The following is a 19,855-nucleotide window of genomic DNA, read 5'->3' as shown; positions in this document are numbered from 1 at the left end:
CAGGACGAAAAATAGGTAGAGCTCCAGCTTGAAGCCCGACAGATGTGTGATGCTCACTCCCCGCCATGCATTGCTTCCAGCAGCTTGACGGCAAACTTTTGCCCGTCCTCAAGTGCATCGGCCCCGGCTTTGCGCGGCCGCCATCGACGTCACGTCGCCCTTTGCACACCTTTTAAAGCTTCCCCGGCGCCCGCATCGAAGGAGGGAGACGATGGAGCAAGTCGCAACAGATGCTGTGGAATTGAGATGTCGACGCGCAGCCCAAAAGTGCCCTTTTTACGGTGCGTCACAGCTCGCGCGGATCTAGTGGATGAGGTCCTCGCTGCAAGGGTGTTTCTTAGTCCTTTCCATCCAAAAACTGGCACGGAAATTTGGAGGTGCGACCTTACCTATTTGCGCACCTCATCGTTACGTCTGGGAAGCGTTTGCGTCGTTTGAACGTGTAAGTATAGGGACACTGATTTATAACCGTCAACCTCTCAAGACCTTTAGGAGGTTAAAGGGACAGTGTGTGTTATTTAGCAACACCTGGTGATTATAAAAAACTTCATTTCATAAACAAAAACAATGTTGATTTGAATAATAAGCAAAAATATAGGATTTATTGTGTAAACATGCATTAAAAAATAGAAATGAGCATTTATTTGACTTAAGATGAGGCTCACCTATATAGGAGCTGTCATGATTGGCTGTCGTCTTGCTGCTAGGGCTACCCTCTTTTTTTCTCCTTTTGGACGTCATTTTAATTATTTACTTTTTCCTCAAAAAAAGATGGTCTGCATTTATTTAATGGTCTGCATTTATCTAGCGCTTTTCAAGTAAAAGAAGGCCTCCCAAAGCGCTTTACAATGTGCTTCACACTTTTCCCTTTTACACACTAACTGATAGAAGCGTCAGCCATGCAAGGCAACTACCTATTGGGGGCATTAGGGATTCAGTGTCTTACCCAAGGACACTTTGACATATAACACTGAGGAGCCGGGAATCGAACCTGCGACCTCTTGATCCCAAGATGAGCGCTCTACCTCCTGAACTAATGCCGCCCGAAGGGAAGAAATATTGAAGTATTTTTGTTACCTTTCCTTTTTCAATTTATTTAATTTTCCCTTTTTTATTCTCCTCTTCATTGTGTTTTTAGCATTCCTCCCTTCGCATTTTTCCACTTTTTCCTTTTAGTTTCTTTTAAAAATATTTTTTTCTGTCTTTCCTTCTTACATTTCTCTCCTTTTTTATCTTTTATCTTATTTTGCAAAAAGTAGACAAAAAAAGTTAGGGATCATAATGTTGTTGAGTCTCTATAGTTTGTATTCTTCCTTGTGCTTTCTAGCCCTCGTTTTGGGTAGCACAAAACCATACAGAGACATCTAATATATTACACACTGTACCTTTAAGCTGATATAATAGTCAAGCACAATAGGTTTCTTCCCTGCTGAACAGTACTAAGCATTTGTGTTGTGTGTGTGTGTATTTCCATTGCAGATCCAGACAGAGGATGTAAATCACTAGGCCCATAATATATAACAACAGGGATCCCTTCTTCGTGTTTCCTATAAAATGGCAACCATAGTGATCAATGCAAGGAGGATCAAAAGACGCATGTGGTGGAATTAACCAACTGATGGAGACCACCAAAGCTACTGTTTATGACTCACATCAAGGCCGCTCCTTCAAGTGTGCGCTTCAGGGGCCGCCCCCCACGGCCCTCACCTTTACTGGGGTAATGATGTCATAAAATACCAGGGGCCTGTTTCTTAATCAGTTTTCATCCGCGAGCGCTCACGCAGTATGGATCCGACTGTGTGGGCTCTTGTTTTGATTCGCAGCTGATCGGTCCAGCTCGACAACTTCTGGCCTCCTTCAAGCTTTTGCTCAAGAACCCGAAAGCTTGACTTCAAAAATGGAGTTCGCGATGGTGGGCGCGGACGGCGGGTGCAACAGCCACCTGCCTTACGGGTACGCCCAAGCCCGAGCTCGGGAGAGGGAGCGTGAGCGGGAACGCCAGGCGGCCCAGTCCCGAGCGGCGGCTGAAAACGGATCGGGGGCGGACGGGGGAGGCGCCGGTTCCTCGAGCGCCTCCGCCACGTCGGGGGCGCACCTACTTAACAACCGCCAGCATCCGTCTCGGACCGCCTCCTCCTCCTGCTGTACCGCCTCGCGCCCCTCCTCCTCCTCCACCTCCTCCTCGTGCTGTCAGGATCCGGAGAAGCAGAGGCTTCTCAGAGAGCGCAAGAAGCAGCGCGGGGTCGGACGCTGGAGACGCAGCCGGACTACTCTCGGAGGGGACCTGCGCCACTCCGAACTGGCGCTCCTCGGATCTGAGGAGGACATGATGATTGAGGAGGAAGAGGGCGCCGAGGAAGAAGAGGACGAGGAGGAGGAGGGCGAGGAGGAGGAGGGAATCAAGAGGTCCACTTTTCTGTGCGACATGGACGATGATGATGACGATGAAACAGTTTCCATTACCGACAGGCACCCTCAGTCCGGATACGCCAATATTTACAGCGAGTTGGGCTGCTGCGAGAGAGTTGTCATCAACGTGTCGGGACTCAAGTTTGAAACTCAGCTAAAGACTCTCACCCAGTTCCCGGACACTCTCCTGGGGGACCCCGACAAACGCATCAGATACTTTGACCCACTGCGGAACGAGTACTTCTTTGACCGGAACCGCCCCAGTTTTGATGCCATCCTGTACTACTACCAGTCAGGAGGGCGTTTGAAAAGACCTGCAAACGTCCCGTTTGACATCTTCTCAGAAGAAGTCAAGTTTTATGAGCTCGGCGAGGAGGCGATTCTGAAGTTTCGCGAGGATGAAGGCTTTGTCAAAGAGGAAGAAAAGCCCCTTCCTGAGGATGAGTTCAAGCGGCAGATTTGGCTGCTGTTTGAATATCCTGAGAGCTCCAGCCCGGCCCGGGGCATCGCGGTGGTGTCTGTTTTGGTCATCGTCATCTCCATCGTCATCTTCTGCCTGGAGACGCTGCCTGAGTTTAGGGACGACAAGGAGTACTTGCTGGCCCGGCAGAACTCCTCGCTGCCTGACCACGGCTTCACCCCTTTCAACGACCCCTTTTTCATCGTTGAGACGGTATGCATTATCTGGTTCTCTTTCGAGATCATAGTCCGCTTCTTTGCCTGTCCCAGTAAAACGGCCTTCTTCAAAAACATCATGAACACCATTGACATTGTCTCCATCCTGCCTTACTTCATCACCCTGGGCACGGACCTAGCACAGCACCAGGGCAACGGGCAGCAGGCCATGAGCTTCGCCATCCTGAGAATAATCCGCCTCGTCAGGGTCTTCCGGATTTTTAAACTGTCCCGGCACTCCAAAGGTCTACAGATCTTGGGGCACACGCTGCGGGCCAGCATGCGAGAGCTGGCCTTACTCATCTTCTTCTTGGTCATCGGCGTCATCCTCTTCTCCAGCGCCGTTTACTTTGCAGAGGCCGACGAGCCCACCTCGCAGTTCACCAGCATCCCTGACGCCTTCTGGTGGGCTGTGGTGACCATGACCACGGTGGGCTACGGGGACATGAAGCCCATCACGGTGGGGGGCAAGATCGTGGGCTCCCTGTGCGCCATCGCCGGCGTGCTGACCATCGCGCTTCCGGTGCCCGTCATCGTGTCCAACTTCAACTATTTTTATCACCGGGAGACTGACAATAACGAGGAGCAGGCGCAGCCGGTGGTGGAGAGCATGCCGCCGGGGTGCCCTTACTTCCCAGACTTTTTGCGCAAATTTAAAGGCTCGCAGTCTGGCTCCTCACTGGGGGACAAAGCGGAATATATGGAAATGGAAGAAGGTGTCACGGAGTCTCTGTGCGGCCTGGACAAAAGCCCCAGTAAAGGCAATGGCACTGACATAAGCAGAAGAAACAGTACTAACTCCAAATCCATCCAGACTGACGTGTGATTCCGAATATGTGTCCCCCCAAACCTCTAAAACATAGTTAGTCACCCGACCAAGTTTTACAATCGGAGTTCTCCCGCCTTCCTCCCCTTCTCGCTTACGAATCGCCATGACAACCAGGTCCCACCATATTTCACTTCCATGCACACTTTTCCACAATCTTTGGACCAATTTATGTCAAATCTCAATCAGACATAGTAGAAAAGGCTCTGCACATGCACTTTATAAGTTTCATCCATTCATAACAAAAATGATTCATGATCAATTTGAGATGCATGAATTTGTGCTGGATTGATGATATTTTAGGGGGAAACTGATCCAAAATTCCAATACCCCCTTGCCAAAAATCACCCAATGCCAGAAATGATTGAGGCTCATTGGAAAGGAATTGGCTTGGTAAGTCAGCACATAAATCAGGGCTAGAAATAAATGTACTGTACATGCGCATCCACTTTAAGCAAAGTAAGCACAGGAAACGCTACGTTTAAACACAACAGCTTGGAGGAAAGACTTGCCCCTCCATGTTTTTAACGAACACACAACGTCAGTGTCCCTAAATAAGTAAGTCACCTCCGAACCATGGAATCCCTTTACACGGACGCAAACGGAACACTAAAGCAAAAAAAAATTACTCCATTGAGGAAACTCCTTATGAGGAGGTTGTGAGCAACTTCCCCATGTTGGCTGGACTTGGTGCAGATTTTTTATTTTCGTTTTTTTACTCAAGAGGACTATTACCCTCTCGCTTGGATGTGGACGTCTTCCAAGGTATGTGTCTTTATGTTGTATCTCTATTTTACTAATGATGAGCCACACGAGGCAACACAGCGCAGTTCTGAGGTCCTGGGTTTAAATCCAGCTACAGGTCATCCTGTTCAGAGTTTGCATGTTCTCCCCTTGCTTGTGTGTGGTTCCTCCAGGCCCTCCGGTTTCCTCCCTCATTCCAAAAACATGCATTTCAGGTTCATTGGCCAGTCCAAATTATCCCTAGGTGTGAGTTGTCTGTCTCTGTGTGCCCTACGACTGGCTGGCAACTAGTTCAGGGTGTCCCCTGCCCACTGCCTGGAGATACGTGGGAATGGCTCCAGCACCCCTGCGACCCTACTGAAGATAAGCGGTGCAAATTTTGCATCAATGTATTGCTTGAATGACCACTCTTTCAACACATTTATCAGGCATGAAAATGGGTCAGGGGCAGGGTTGGGTGGGGTTACTTTAAGTGGATTACTTTCAATTACTTTTGGATTACTCCAATACCAAATATGCTAATAAAAGACAAAAGAAACTAAATATGAATAAAATTTGTGAAGGCTTGGGGAGTAACAGAATACACCGAACGGCCAAAATGATGTTGGCAAGCTGTTTGGATTTATTTTCATTTTGTTTCTGTCGCATTTAGTTAGTTTTGCCGGAGATCAAAGAGATCAAAGCCAGGAAAGAAAGCTTACCACGTGTTGTGAGTCATCATTTTATTCATATTGAGTTTTTTTTCTCTTTTATTAGCATATTTGGTATTAGAGTAATCCAAAAGTAATTGAAAGTAATCCAGTTAAAGTAATCCAATCCAACCCTGGTCAGGGGCTAAATAGGTGAAAAGGGTGTGGAGGAAGTATGTTTCTGTACACGTCTTCGTTATCTTGGCTGAATTTAGCCTCAAGTGGCTTGCACCATTTATTTAGCTCGGCTAAGTTACTGTGGTAGTTGATTTTCTAACGGCTAGCCTGCTCTTAACCAGGCTAACAACTAGGCTAAGATTATCCCCGGTGATGCATTTGGAACTCCCACTGATATGATCGCACAACGGGACATGCTGTGTAGAATTTCGTCTCTACCAAGTCATTTATTACTTTAATTGCGTTTTTTTTCTTTGATTTGAAACTGAAGTGGGTGAGTGGTTAGTGCGTCTGCGGCACAGTTCTGAGGTCATGGGATTAAATCCAGCTGCTGGCCTTCCTTTGCAGAGTTTGCATGTTCTCCCCGTGCCTGCATGGGTTTTCTCTGAGCCCTTTGGTTTCCCCCACATTCCAAAAACATGCATGTCAGGTTAATTGGCCGGTGCAAATTGTCCCTAGGTGTGAATGAGTGAGTGAATTGTCTGTCTCTGTGTGCCCTGCGACTGGCTGGGTAACCAGATCAGGGTGTCCCCTGCCCACTGCCTGAAGACAGTTGGGATGGGCTCCGGCAGACCTGTGACCCTACTGAGGATAAGCAGGGCAGATAATGGATGGATGAATGGAAACTGAAGTATTAAAAAAAAGAACACCTAGATGTGCAGAAGTTTGATCACACTTCAGCTTCATCCCTGATATATGCAACATCTAAAAGGTGACATCCACAAACTCAGGGAAACATTATAATAATATAAACGAAACAAAACACATGTCAAGCCTCATATACTCAAATACTGCTGGAAGTGTGTATTTCCCTATGGGGATGAATAAAGTATCTATCTATCTATCTAGACATCTATCTATCTATCTATATAGACATCTAGACAGCTATCTATCCATCTATCTATCTAGACATCTATCTATCTAGACATCTAGACATCTATCTAGACATCTAGACATCTATCTATCTATCTAGACATCTATCTATCTAGACATCTATCTATCTATCTAGACATCTATCTATCTAGACATCTATCTATCTATCTAGACATCTATCTATCTATCTAGACATCTATCTATCTAGACATCTATATATCTAGACATCTATCTATCTAGACATCTATCTATCTATCTAGACATCTATCTATCTAGACATCTATCTATCTAGACATCTATCTATCTAGACATCTATCTATCTGTCTAGACATCTATCTATCTATCTAGACATCTATCTATCTATCTATCTATCTATCTATCTATCTATCTATCTATCTATCTATCTATCTATCTATCTATCTATCTATCTATCTATCTATCTATCTATCTATCTATCTATCTATCTATCTATCTATCTAGACATCTATCTAGACATCTATCTAGACATCTACCTAGACATCTATCTATCTATCTATCTATCTATCTATCTATCTATCTATCTATCTATCTATCTATCTATCTATCTATCTATCTATCTATCTATCTATCTATCTATCTATCTATCTATCTATCTATCTATCTATCTATCTATCTATCTATCTATCTATCTATCTATCTATCTATCTATCTATCTAGACATCTAGACATCTAGACATCTAGACATCTATCTAGACATCTATCTAGACATCTATCCATCTAGACATCTATCTATCTAGACATCTATCTATCTAGACATCTATCTATCTATCTATCTATCTATCTATCTATCTATCTATCTATCTATCTATCTATCTATCTATCTATCTATCTATCTATCTATCTATCTATCTATCTATCTATCTATCTATCTATCTATCTATCTATCTATCTATCTATCTATCTATCTATCTATCTATCTATCTATCTATCTATCTATCTAAATATATCATTTCTTTCATACTGGGAATTGTACCCCAAGAATCATAATTGCAATTGTATCATGAAGTAGACAAAGATCCCTACCCCTATTGGTATCGGCCACCAGTTCCTTAAAATAATTGGAATAAATCGTCTTTTGATGTCATTGATAACAATGTAGTGAGCATCATCAGACCCTGCATGCCGGGATAAAGATGTAATAAAGACTTCAAAAATAAAAACAAGAAAAACAAAAAAGTGAGGATAAATAGGTGTCACAAATAAACAATACTTGATATTACATGAGAAGCCCAACTTTATTGGCGATAGAAAGCGTCTTCTTCTGCTTTTGTGGGTCCAGAGTGTTTTGTTGGCATGCTGCCTTTGAAGAAACTTGAAAATGTGAAAGATTCGCGCATAAATAATGTAGGTTCGTCAAGCTTTTTTAGGTATTTGTACACCTCAGACCACTATGTCAGAAAAGGGGCGGGCCAACTGTTTAGCCTATTACAACGCAGGACACAATGCACGATGACAATCTGCAATGTAGTAAAATCTTGATACAGCAAAGGATTTCTGTCACAGTTGCCATGGCACCCAATTGGCCCCGCCCATGTGAAGCCCGCTGCGGCTCGTTGACAGATTGGCTTCCCTGCTATTTAAACCCAGTCCTGTCACTCTCTTTGTGTCAGTCCGTCAACCAACCTCTGCCCCGCAAGACGTGGGTTTTTGACTCGGCCCTGTTTCCTGTTGGTATTTCCTGTCCGGTATTGTTCCTGTTTATTTTTGTCCCGTTTAATATCGCTTTACAGTTTCGTTCCCGTCAATTTTTGTCCTGTTAATTATTCTCTCTAGTTTTCGTTCCTGTTTAGTTTGCCCTGTTTAATTTTGACATCCTGTTTCATTATCAATCCTGTCTGTTCGGTCCTGTCCGGTATCGACCCCATGTGTCCGATATCTACTCAGGGAATTGGTATCAATCTCGTCGGCCTCTGGCTTCCTATCATTTCATGCCAGACTACTGCCTAACGTGCATGACTCCTCATTTCCCGTAAAATAAAAGGCTTGTGTGAGAGACGTCACGCGTTTGGGTCCTGATCCTGTTTCGGTTCATGACACGAATCTGTTGTTTCCATAGGCAAGATATACATTTTCAGTCTTGTGTGCTTGTTTAGGGTGGTTGTTTAGGGTTGGTTCTTGAACACATGGGACATAACGTCTAAGAACCAACAAAAGATGAAGAGTTTAGCACTGTAATTAAGAAGAAAGATACATTTGTCATTTCAATAGTCTTTTAAATATTAAACACAACAAAAGAAACCTTGGAGAATATGTAATGGCTGTAACCGGAGTGTTTTAATTTGAAGATGAGCAGAGTGTAAACTTATACTAGGTAAGGGTTGGTGCTACACCTCATTAAAAATGCGAAAACTTTGCTTGACTGCCTTAAGAAGTTCCTTAGATTGCATACTGGAGGGATCTCTCACTCTGATTACCCAGAAGCACCAACGAACAGGGTTGGGTAGGGTTACTTTAACTGGATTACTTTCAATTACTTTTAGATTACTCCAATACCACATATGCTAATAAAAGACAAAAGAAACTAAATATGAATAAAATGATCACTCACAACACGTGGTAAGCTTTCTCTCCTGGCTTTGATCTCTTTGATCTCCGGCAAAACTAACATAAAATGCGACAGATCAAAGAGATCAAAGCCAGGGGAGAAAGCTTACCACGTGTTGTGAGTCATCATTTTATTCATATTTAGTTTCTTTTGTATTTTATTGGCATATTTGGTATTGGAGTAATCCAAAAGTCATTGAAAGTAATCCAGTTAAAGGTATCCTACCCAACCCTGATTTTATGTTAGTTTTGCCAGAGATCACAGAGATCAAAGCCAGGAGAGAAAGCTTACCACGTGTTGTGAATCATCATTTTATTCATATTTAGTTTATTTTGTCTTTTATTAGCATATTTGGTATTGGAGTAATCCAAAAGTAATTGAAAGTAATCCAGTTAAAGTAACCCTACCCAACCCTGATTTTATGTTAGTTTTGCCGGAGATCACAGAGATCAAAGCCAGGAGAGAAAGCTTACCACGTGTTGTGAGTCATAATTGTATTCATGTTTAGTTTCTTTTGTCTCTTATTAGCATATTTGGTATTGGAGTAATCATAAAGTAATTGAAAGTAATCAAGTTAAAGTAACCCTACCCAACTCTGATTTTATGTTAGTTTTGCTGGAGATCAAAGAGATCAAAGCCAGGAGAGAAAGCTTACCACGTGTTGTGAATCATCATTTTATTCATATTTAGTTTCTTTTGTCTTTTATTAGCATATTTGGTATTGGAGTAATCCAAAAGTCATTGAAAGTAATCCAGTTAAAGTAACCCTACCCAACGCTGATTTTATGTTAGTTTTGCCGGAGATCACAGAGATCAAAGCCAGGCGAGAAAGCTTACCACGTGTTGTGAGTCATCATTTTTTTCATATTTAGTTTCTTTTGTCTTTTATTAGCATATTTGGTATTGGAGTAATCATAAAGTAATTGAAAGTAATCAAGTTAAAGTAACCCTACCCAACTCTGATTTTATGTTAGTTTTGCTGGAGATCAAAGAGATCAAAGCCAGGAGAGAAAGCTTACCACGTGTTGTGAGTCATAATTGTATTCATGTTTAGTTTCTTTTGTCTTTTATTAGCATATTTGCTATTGGAGTAATCCAAAGGTAATTGAAAGTAATCAAGTTAAAGTAACACTACCCAACCCTGATTTTATGTTAGTTTTGCCGGAGATCAAATAGATCAAAGCCAGGAGAGAAAGCTTACCACGTGTTGTGAGTCATCATTTTATTCATATTTAGTTTCTTTTGTCCTTTTTTAGCATATTTGGTATTGGAGTAATCCAAAAGTAATTGAAAGTAATCCAGTTAAAGTAACCCGACCCAACCCTGCCAACGAACAATTATGATCATGTAAAACAGGGCTGCTCGTTACGTACAGTGCCTTGCAAAAGTATTCGTCCCCCAAGAATTTTTCGACATATTGCCATATTTCAGGCTTTAAACTTAAAGATAACGAAAACCAAATGTATTCAACATTTTATACAGTTTCTTTTAAGTAAGCGTTTGAAAAATATTTGAGTTAATACATTGTACAACCTCCTTTTGCTGAGATCACAGCCTCAAGTCTTTTTGGGTATGTCTCTAGAAGTTTTGCACATCTTGAAACAGAAATATTTGAAAAATTCTACCTTAGGCAGCACGGCGGCGCAGTGGTTAGCGCATGTGCGGCACAGTTCATGTCTTGGGAACCTCCTGCGTGGGTTCAAATCCAGCTCCAGACTTCCTGTGCGGAGTTTGTATGTTCTCCCCGTGCTTGTGTGGGTTTCCTCCGGGCACTCCGGTTTTCCTCCCACATTCCAAAGACATGCATTTCAGGTGGATTGCCCAGTCCAAATTGTCCCTAGGTGTGAATCAGCGAGTGAGTTGTCTGTCTCCGTGTGCCCTGCAATTGGCTGGCAACCAGTTCAGGGTGTCCCCTGCCCACTGCCCGATGATTGCTGGGATGGGCTCCAGCACCACCGCGACCCTACTGAGGATAAGCGGTGTAGCTAATGAGATGAGATGAGATGAGATTCTACCTTACAAAACAGCTCACGTTTCTCAAGGTTTAAAGGCGATCATTTGTCCACTAGTGGGTGACCTTTGTGTGTCCACTTAGGAATACTTCTACAGAAATACAAAAAAATACTACACAATAACTACAAAACTAAATATCAAAACTACATAGATAGATAGATACTGTATTCATCCCCGTAGGGAAATTCACACTTCCAGCAGTCTACCCCGTTGTTTATTAACAGATTAACATGATGCCCTAAGTGCTTGTAGCGGAGTGGATGACGTCACACGCCAGTCCAAAAGTTCGACATCCCTGCGGCAGATGGAAATCTTTTTCTTTGTGTCCAGGGACACACCACCTCATGTTAGCGAGTCCGTCTCCTCTCCGATTCCCGTAGGCTTTCGTGTCTCTGTATAGCAGCGCTGAAGCCGGATAGCTCTGGGTAGCTCCAGGTGGCTACACGTTAGTGTCCGGGGTGCTAAAACGTGAGCCACGTTTCCGCAAAACACAGCAACTGCGCTCCCTGTGCGCTTCGATGTTTTCCACCAGCACTCGATGGTCTTTTTTGGTCGTGAGTTCACATTTACCATTATTACGGATGGTACCGAAGACTTATAACGCCGCTAGCCGCTTAGCTAGCTCCGGCTCTTCTTCCACCATAGGCCCCCTCATCACGCCGGCACGAGAATTCTTCAGGGCAGGGAGTTGATTCCTCGAATAAACGCATTTTTGTGCGCTAAAACCCATGTCCATAGGATAGAAAGTCATCCAAAGTGTAGTTGTCAAACGGGAAGAAAAACACCGAAGATAGACGCAGACAATAAAACAATAAATCACAAAAAGTGAGAGATAACAGGGGAGCTGCTGGAAAGGCAGCCGCTCGATGGCGGCGCCGCTTTGACAGAGTGCTTAAAACAGAGACCTCGTGTATTATTTTGCTTTTATTCTGAAAATAAAAAATAGAATAGAATTACTACAAAAATACTACTACAGTAATACTATATTACAAAATACTACGACATAATTATTTACTCCAAAAATACTACAAAAATACAACTGCGGTAATATTACAAAAATACTAAAGAAATATGACAAAAATACTACTATGGAAATACTACAGAAATTCTACAAAGATACTCCTAAAATAATGCTTTGGAAATACATCAATTGTACATACATATGAAATATAAATACCTAATACTATAATATAAAAGACCTCTAGAGAAATATTACTACAAAAATACTACTACAAGAGGTTTACAACAGAAATACTGAAAATTACACGTTTAGCGATACTACAAAGATTCTCCCGTGGAAATATCACAAAATAAAAATAAAACTACTGTAACACTGTACTACAGAAATACTACAGATATCCAACAAACACTCTTATATGGAAATATTACAAAAAACAACAGAGATAGTACAAAAATACTAAAAGAAATAATACGACAAAAATACTATAATTATAAAACTACTGTAATACAAACATACTATGAAAATATTACAGATATACAACAACAAAAATCTACTTTCAAAATACAACAGAAATACTACAGAAATACATACTATGTAAAAATTACTTCAGATATGAATTATGTGTGATTTATGACCTTATGAAATATCATCGATGAATGACTTTATGTATTGTGAGTGATTTATGACGTAATTGTTTATGAGTGGATTATAAGCCTTATTGTAGGCACCACTTCCCCAGAGAGAGAGAGATGAGAGAGAGAGAGAGAGAGAGAGAGAGAGAGAGAGAGAGAGAGAGAGAGAGAGAGAGAGAGAGAGAGAGAGAGAGAGAGAGAGAGAGAGAGAGACAGAGCGACAATGCCACGTACGTCAAAACGGTCATAAATCATCGGGGTCATAAATTCTAATCAGCTGTTCACGACTACATCACAAAATCAGCCATTCAGTGACGAAATTGCATTCCAGAAAAATATCTATGAATTATGTTTGATTTATAACCTTATGAATTATAATTGATTAATGACCTTGTATATTATGAGTGATCTATGACCTTAAGGTTTATGAGTGGATTATGACCCTAATTGTAGGTGTGACTTCTGAATAGAGAGAGATCGACAATGCCACGTGCGTCAAAACGGTCGTAATTCATCAGGGTCATAAATTCTAATCTACTGTTCACGACAACATCACAAAATCAGCCATTCAATAACAAAATTGCATTCCAGGACAATATCTATGAGTTTTGTGTGATATATGTCCTTATGAATTATAATTGATGGATGACCTTGTATATTATGAGTGATTTATGACCTTGAGGTTTATGAGTGGATTATGACCCTCATTATAGGTGTGACCTCCGAAGAGAGAGAGATCAACAATGCCACGTGTGTCAAAACGATCGATGAATGACTTTATGTATTGTGAGGGATTTATGACCCAATTGTTTTTGAGCTTAATGGTAGGCGCGACTTTCCCTGAGAGAGAGAAATGAGAGAGAGAGAGAGAGAGAGAGAGAGAGAGAGAGAGAGAGAGAGAGAGAGAGAGAGAGAGAGAGAGAGAGAGAGAGAGAGAGAGAGAGAGAGCTGAATGACCTAATATATTATGAGTGATTTATGACCTTAAGGTTTATGAGTGGATTATGACCCTAATTATAGGTGTGACCTCTGAATAGAGAGAGAAAGACAATGCCACGTGTGTCAAAACATGCAGATCATTTCAAAACAGTCATAAATCATCAGGGTCATAAATTCTAATCAGCTGTTTACGACGACATCACAAAATCAGCCATTCAGTGACGAAATTGCATTCCAGGAAAATATCTATGAATTATGTGGGATTTATGACTTTATGAATTATAATTGATTAGTGACTTTATGGGGCAGCACGGCGGCGCAGTGGTTAGCGCTTGTGCGGCACAGTTCATGTCATGGGAACCTGTCGTGGGTTCAAATCCAGCTCCAGACTTCCTGTGCGGAGTTTGTATGTTCTCCCCGTGCTTGCGTGGGTTTCCTCCGGGCACTCCGGTTTCCTCCCACATTCCAAAAACATGCATTTCAGGTGAATTGGCCGGTCGAAATTGTCCCTAGGTGTGAATGAGCGAGCGAGTTGTCTGTCCCCGTGTGCCCTGCGATTGGCTGGCAACCAGTTCAGGGTGTCCCCTGCCCACTGCCCGGAGATGGCTGGGATGGGCTCCAGCACCCCCGCGACCCTACTGAGGATAAGCGGTGTAGCTAATGAGATGAGAGAGAGATGAGATTAGTGACTTTATGTATGCTGAGTGATTTAGGACCTTAAGGTTTATGAGTGGATTATTACCCTAATTATAGGCATGACTTTCCCAGAGAGAGAGCAACAATGCCATGTGCGTCAAAACGGTCGTAATTCACCAGGGTTATAAATTCTAATCAGCTGTTCACAAGGACATCACAAAATCAGCCATTCAATGACGTAGTTGCCTTCCAGGAAAATATTTATGAATCGTGTGATTCATGACCTTATGAATTATAATTGATTAATGACCTTATGTATTATGAGTGATTTATGAGTGGATTATGAGCCTAATTGTAGGCTTGACTTTACCAGAGAGAGAGAGCAACAATGCCACGTGCGTCAAAACAGTCGTCAATCGTCAGGGTCATAAACTATTTACAGTGCTATGAAAAAGTATTTGCCAACTTACTGATTTCTGTGTTTTTTGCATATGTATCACTCACAAAGGTTTCAGACCATCAAAATAATTTTAATATTACAGTGAGAAAACCCAAGAAAATACAAAATGCAGTTTCCGAATGTTAATTCTGTTTAATAAGGCACAAAAATTCAAATACTATTGGGCCCTATGGGAAAAAGTAATTGCCCTTCCTAGTAAATCACAAAGAAATTGTGACTAACCACAGTTTTGGGAAAACTGAGCAGTGGTTAGCGCTTGTGCAGCACAGTTCATGTCATGGGAACCTCCTGCGTGGGTTCAAATCCAGCTCCAGACTTCCTGTGCGGAGTTTGTATGTTCTCCCCGTGCTTGCGTGGGTTTCCTCCGGTCACTCCGGTTTCCTCCCACATTCCAAAATCATGCATGTTAGGTTAATTGGCTGGTCCAAATTGTCCCTAGGTGCCAATGAGCGAGTGAGTTGTCTGTCCCCGTGTGCCCTGCGATTTGCTGGCAACCAGTTCAGGGTGTCCCCTGCCCACTGCCCGGAGATGGCTGGGATGGGCTCCAGCCCCCCCCGCGACCCTAATGAGGATAAGCGGTACAGCTAATGAGATGAGATGAGATGAGTTGAATTCCACAGGCCACACCCCAAATTGATTGCCACCACCTGTCTTAAATCAAGAAAATGCCCATAATAAATCTGTTAAAGTGCAGCAGGCTACAAAATTTCAAGAACACCAATAACATGCCACAAAATTCCAGAAGAAACTTTAACAAAAGTGATTAAAATCTATCAGTCCGGAAAAGGTCACAGAACCTTTTCTAATAGCTCCAGCGAACCACAAATGAAAAAAATGTCAACAGTGGCAAATCTTCCCAGTAGTGGGACAATTGCCTTCTCAGGAGGTTACAAAAAAGCTCTAGAACATCCAAGAAACTGCAGGCCTCGCTGGCCTCAGTTAAGCACAGTGTTCATGACTCTTCTAGAAGAAAGACACTGGCAAAAAAGTGTGTCAGAATTTAGAGTCATACAATAATACAGGGGCAGCACGGCGGCGCAGTGGTTAGCGCTTGTGCGGCACAGTTCATGTCATGGGAACCTGTCGTGGGTTCAAATCCAGCTCCAGACTTCCTGTGCGGAGTTTGTATGTTCTCCCCGTGCTTGCGTGGGTTTCCTCCGGGCACTCCGGTTTCCTCCCACGTTCCAAAAACATGCATTTCAGGTGAATTGGCCGGTCCAAATTGTCCCTAGGTGTGAATGAGCGAATGAGTTGTGTGTCCCTGTGTGCCCTGTGATTGGCTGGCAACCAATTCAGGGTGTCCCCTGCCCACTGCCCGGAGATGGCTGGGATGGGCTCCAGCCCCCCCGCGACCCTAATGGGGATAAGCGGTACAGCTAATGAGATGAGATGAGATGAGACAATAATACAGTTCAAGTTTCAGAGACGAGAAGGTTCATTAATAAGCAGAAAAAAGACAAGAAGGTTCATCGAGTTGGACTTCTCTCTTGCTGAATTCTTGTTCTTCTTTGTTTCTCTGCATCCCCCTGTCTTAAAGTGACACGGTCGATTTTTAAAGATATTCCCTATGTTGGGAATTAATGATCAAAATGTACCGTTTACTTAATTGTTCGAATTACTTATCTGACTCCATTAACCAAACACAACCTACATTCATCCAACAATTTATGCGCACTCGTTTCTTGAGAGAAAAAATGACCAGGAAAGCCGACATTTCACACGGGGGCGGATGTTTATTGTTCCTAACAGAAGATCGAAGTGCAGGGGTGTCAAACTCATTTTAACTCGGGGGCCACACGATAGAACAAACATTCTGTCGGGGGCCGGACTAGTAGATTAAAGAGAAAGAAAAAGAGAGATAAAGAAATAAGATGAATCGGGAGGAAAAAGGAGAGAGGGCAGGACAAAGAAAGAAAAAGAGAGAGGGAGAGAGTGTGAGAAACAAAAGAGATAAAAAGAGAAGTCGTGAGAGAGGGGGAAAGAAAGGGAGAGGAAGAAAGAAATCCAAAGAGAAATAGAAAGACAAAAGGAGAGAAAAGGAGAGAAAAGAAAGTGCGAAGGGTAGGAAGAGAGAAAGAGAAAAGAGAGAAAAGGAAAAAAGGAAGTTAGAGCAAAAGAGGTTAAAAGACACAGAGAGAGAAAGAGACAAAGAGCAATAAAGGAAGAGAAAAAGAGAGATGCAGAGAGTGAAAGAGACAGAGTGTGAGAAAAGGGGTGGAAAAGAAAGAGAGAGAGAGAGAGAGAGGGAGAGAGAGAGAGAGAGAAATAAATACAAGTACAGTGTCTTTGTGAGAGGCACCTGGCTTTGGCAACATCAAGTTGACATATTTCAACCTGCAGCTTGTTTTTCTCTTGCGCTTCTATGAGTGTTGTCTCGCGGGCCGGATTCAATCCCTTAGCGGGCCTGATCTGGCCCGCGGGCCGCCTGTTTGTCACCTGTGTCTAAGTGTATCAACAGGAGACCGCGCTCCCCTCCCAGTTGCCCCGGATCATTTATACATTTCACAAAGAAAGAAAAGACATCCCATTGGCTATGTGCTATGTGTCATCTATAGTTAAAGTTGGCTTTCTCTTATTGGTCTTCCCCTCGTATGAGGGCGTGTCGGCTGGGCTCCTTAATCGTCGCATACCAGCGGCACCCCGACGTCTGTCCTTGTGCGTCTGGCCTTCTCCGTCAGCATTCACAGGAATTTTGTCATCAGAAATACGTCTGATGCATTCCACACAGCCTAAACTTCTAATGTACCTTAAATAAAAACAGTCAGTGAATATCTCTACTGCATCAAACTGAGAACATGTACTTTGTAGTCAATCGTGTAATATCCTTTAGAGTCAAATGTATAAAATCCTTTACCTAACAGAATTTAGGCACAAAAAGTGTAGTGTTCCTCCTCACAATGATGCCTATATGTTACAAAATATTCTTTGCATTCCGATGTTTTCCAATCAAGGGAATCCCAAACCCATAGCTATCTCGGTTTTTTCAAAGTTCATGAGTCCACAGTCAAGATCAAAGTCAAAGTCCAATTTTCACCGCAACCTTGATGCAGAGCTCTATGATAAATAAAACGCTGGCAGGATTCTATGTCTGGGGTAGCTTGCCACTCGAATCACCGTGATTTCCTATTGTCCAAGGGGTCTAGTTATTTTCCAGGGGAGGGAAAAGAACCTAGACAAAACTCGTCTAGATTGGGTTTTTTGTCCTTTATGAATCACACCGTCACCGGTGGAGTCAACAAAGAAAAGGAGAGATTTGGTTTCAAAATTCCAAGGAATGTCATGCTCACGATTCTTGTCGTTTACCCTGAGGTGCATGTTCTGCCCACAGCGAGCAATGAAAATGGAGTAGTTATTGGCACGACTCATCGCAAAAAACCCTTTGTTGCAAAGTATTACGGATTGATAATCAGAATATATAACAGAACTGTCACAAGCCAGGAACGGAGACAGGACCCAATAGCGTTCGTTGTTACTCAGCTTTTATTGAGAAAGAGAGCAGTGCTTGCATCCACGATCCGATGATCGTCAGTCACGGGTAGCTGATGGCAGGAACGCGGAAGTGGCGCTTCCGTGTCGAGCGAGGGTCGTCGTTGACAGCGAGAAAACAGGTCGATGGCGAGGACGGGGGAGCAAAACAGTAACAGGTCCAGAAAAGAGGTCGGCAACAGGTATCAGGCAGGAAACAGGGCAAAACAGGTCGATGGCCGGGACGGAGGAGCAAAGCAGAAACGGGTCCAGAGACAGGTCGGCAACAGGTATCAGGCAGGAAAAAACAGGGCAGGATAATGTCGGATAGTACAAAGCTTGAGAGCATAGGTTCGCAGAACGGTCTGACGCCGGTAACAGGGAGCCGGCGGGTTTAAAAAGTGGCCGGGAGCCAATCAGCGACCAGGGCTGTTGGCGCCAAAGGGGCAGCCGCAGGTGCCCCGAATCAGTAATCATGACAAGAACAACACTTCATAATTACGTTTATTATAAATCTACTTATAACATTCATTGCATGTATATGCCATCACTGTTTTCCATCTGCCATCAGTATGTATCTGTATTTACTCATCTTCATTCACGCAATGTTTGCGTTGCGTCATCTGCTACCAGCCACGGGAACTCCTTTTTCCACGATGCTTTTAATGTACGTTTACGTTTTTTTGCGTCATCAATTTTGTTAGCTTCTTTTGAATCTTTCTTCTGGGGCGGAGGTTTTGGTTGGATTCCTAACCACTTCTCGATTTTTCTCGTGTTCTCTGTGCATGCACTTTGGAAAATGATATGCAAATGCACGACTTTATAACGCTCGGGAAAGTCGAAGTTATTCGATGCGGGCTTCTGATTGGCTGTCGAGTATGCAAATTGGAAAACGAACCGAAATTCAGAAATTTCCAAATTGAACGAAGATTTCGAAGTCGGAATAAAGCAAACGTTTGATTCTGGAAAAAAAAAGATGTCTTTCGTTTATTCTAATTTCCCTTTTTAAATGGGTAACTAATTACCGATACTTCACGGCAGCACATGTTTACTGTTTTCATACCTGTCAACCTCCACGGCTCCATGCCCGTACAAACTGTCGTATTTTCCCGTACAAAATACAAAATAATCGTACACCATCTTTTTTTTTTCAGAATGATGCATGATGGGAAATCCCCAGGCGGCAGACGCATGCGCACAGTAGCATCAAACCGCTCGCTTTGTTTGCAACGAAAAAAATGATACCGAGATAGAGGCTACCGCGGCGAACTCCTTTGACTTGATTGATTTGCCGTTTCGAGATAGTCGGTGTATACCGGATGGTACCCATAATTGACAAATTTGCCTTTTTCCGTACAGATTTCCTTGTACGTCGTACTCGTCTTAAAATGCATAAAAAACTTTGTATGGCAAAACTGTCAGGGTTGGGTAGGGTTACTTTAACTGGATTACTTTCAATTACTTTTGGATTACTCCAATACCAAATATACTAATAAAATACAAAAGAAACTAAATATGAATAAAATGACAAAATTTTGTGCAGGCTTGGGGAGTAACGGAATACATGGAACGGCAAAAATGATGTTGGCATGTTGGATTTCTTTTCATTTTGTTTCTGTCGCATTTTATGATAGTGTTGCCGGAGATCAAAGAGATCAAAGCCAGGAGAGAAAGCTTACCACGTGTCGTGAGTCATCATTTTATTCCTATTTAGTTTCTTTTGTCTTTTATTAGCATATTTGGTATTGGAGTCATCCAAAAGTAATTGAAAG

At 42.7% G+C, this 19,855-nt stretch overlaps 1 protein-coding gene across 1 annotated transcript in view; it reads left to right on the top strand.

Moving 5' to 3' along the window:
• The window catches only part of kcna4 (potassium voltage-gated channel, shaker-related subfamily, member 4), a 120,861-nt gene continuing 101,006 nt past the window's right edge, over nt 1-19,855 (top strand). The window contains exons 1-2 of the mRNA XM_088333576.1: nt 1-442; nt 1,480-4,675. Coding sequence (XP_088189702.1) covers nt 1,898-3,910 — 2,013 coding nt within the window. The 5' untranslated portion in view covers nt 1-442; nt 1,480-1,897 and the 3' untranslated portion in view covers nt 3,911-4,675. The remainder of the gene's footprint in view (nt 443-1,479; nt 4,676-19,855) is intronic.

Source organism: Urocampus carinirostris, chromosome 4, assembly GCF_059441175.1.
Source record: "Urocampus carinirostris isolate Australia breed hairy pipefish chromosome 4, RoL_Ucar_1.0, whole genome shotgun sequence".
Classification (NCBI taxonomy): Eukaryota; Metazoa; Chordata; class Actinopteri; order Syngnathiformes; family Syngnathidae; genus Urocampus; species Urocampus carinirostris.
This window is presented reverse-complemented; position numbering and strand designations above follow the sequence as displayed.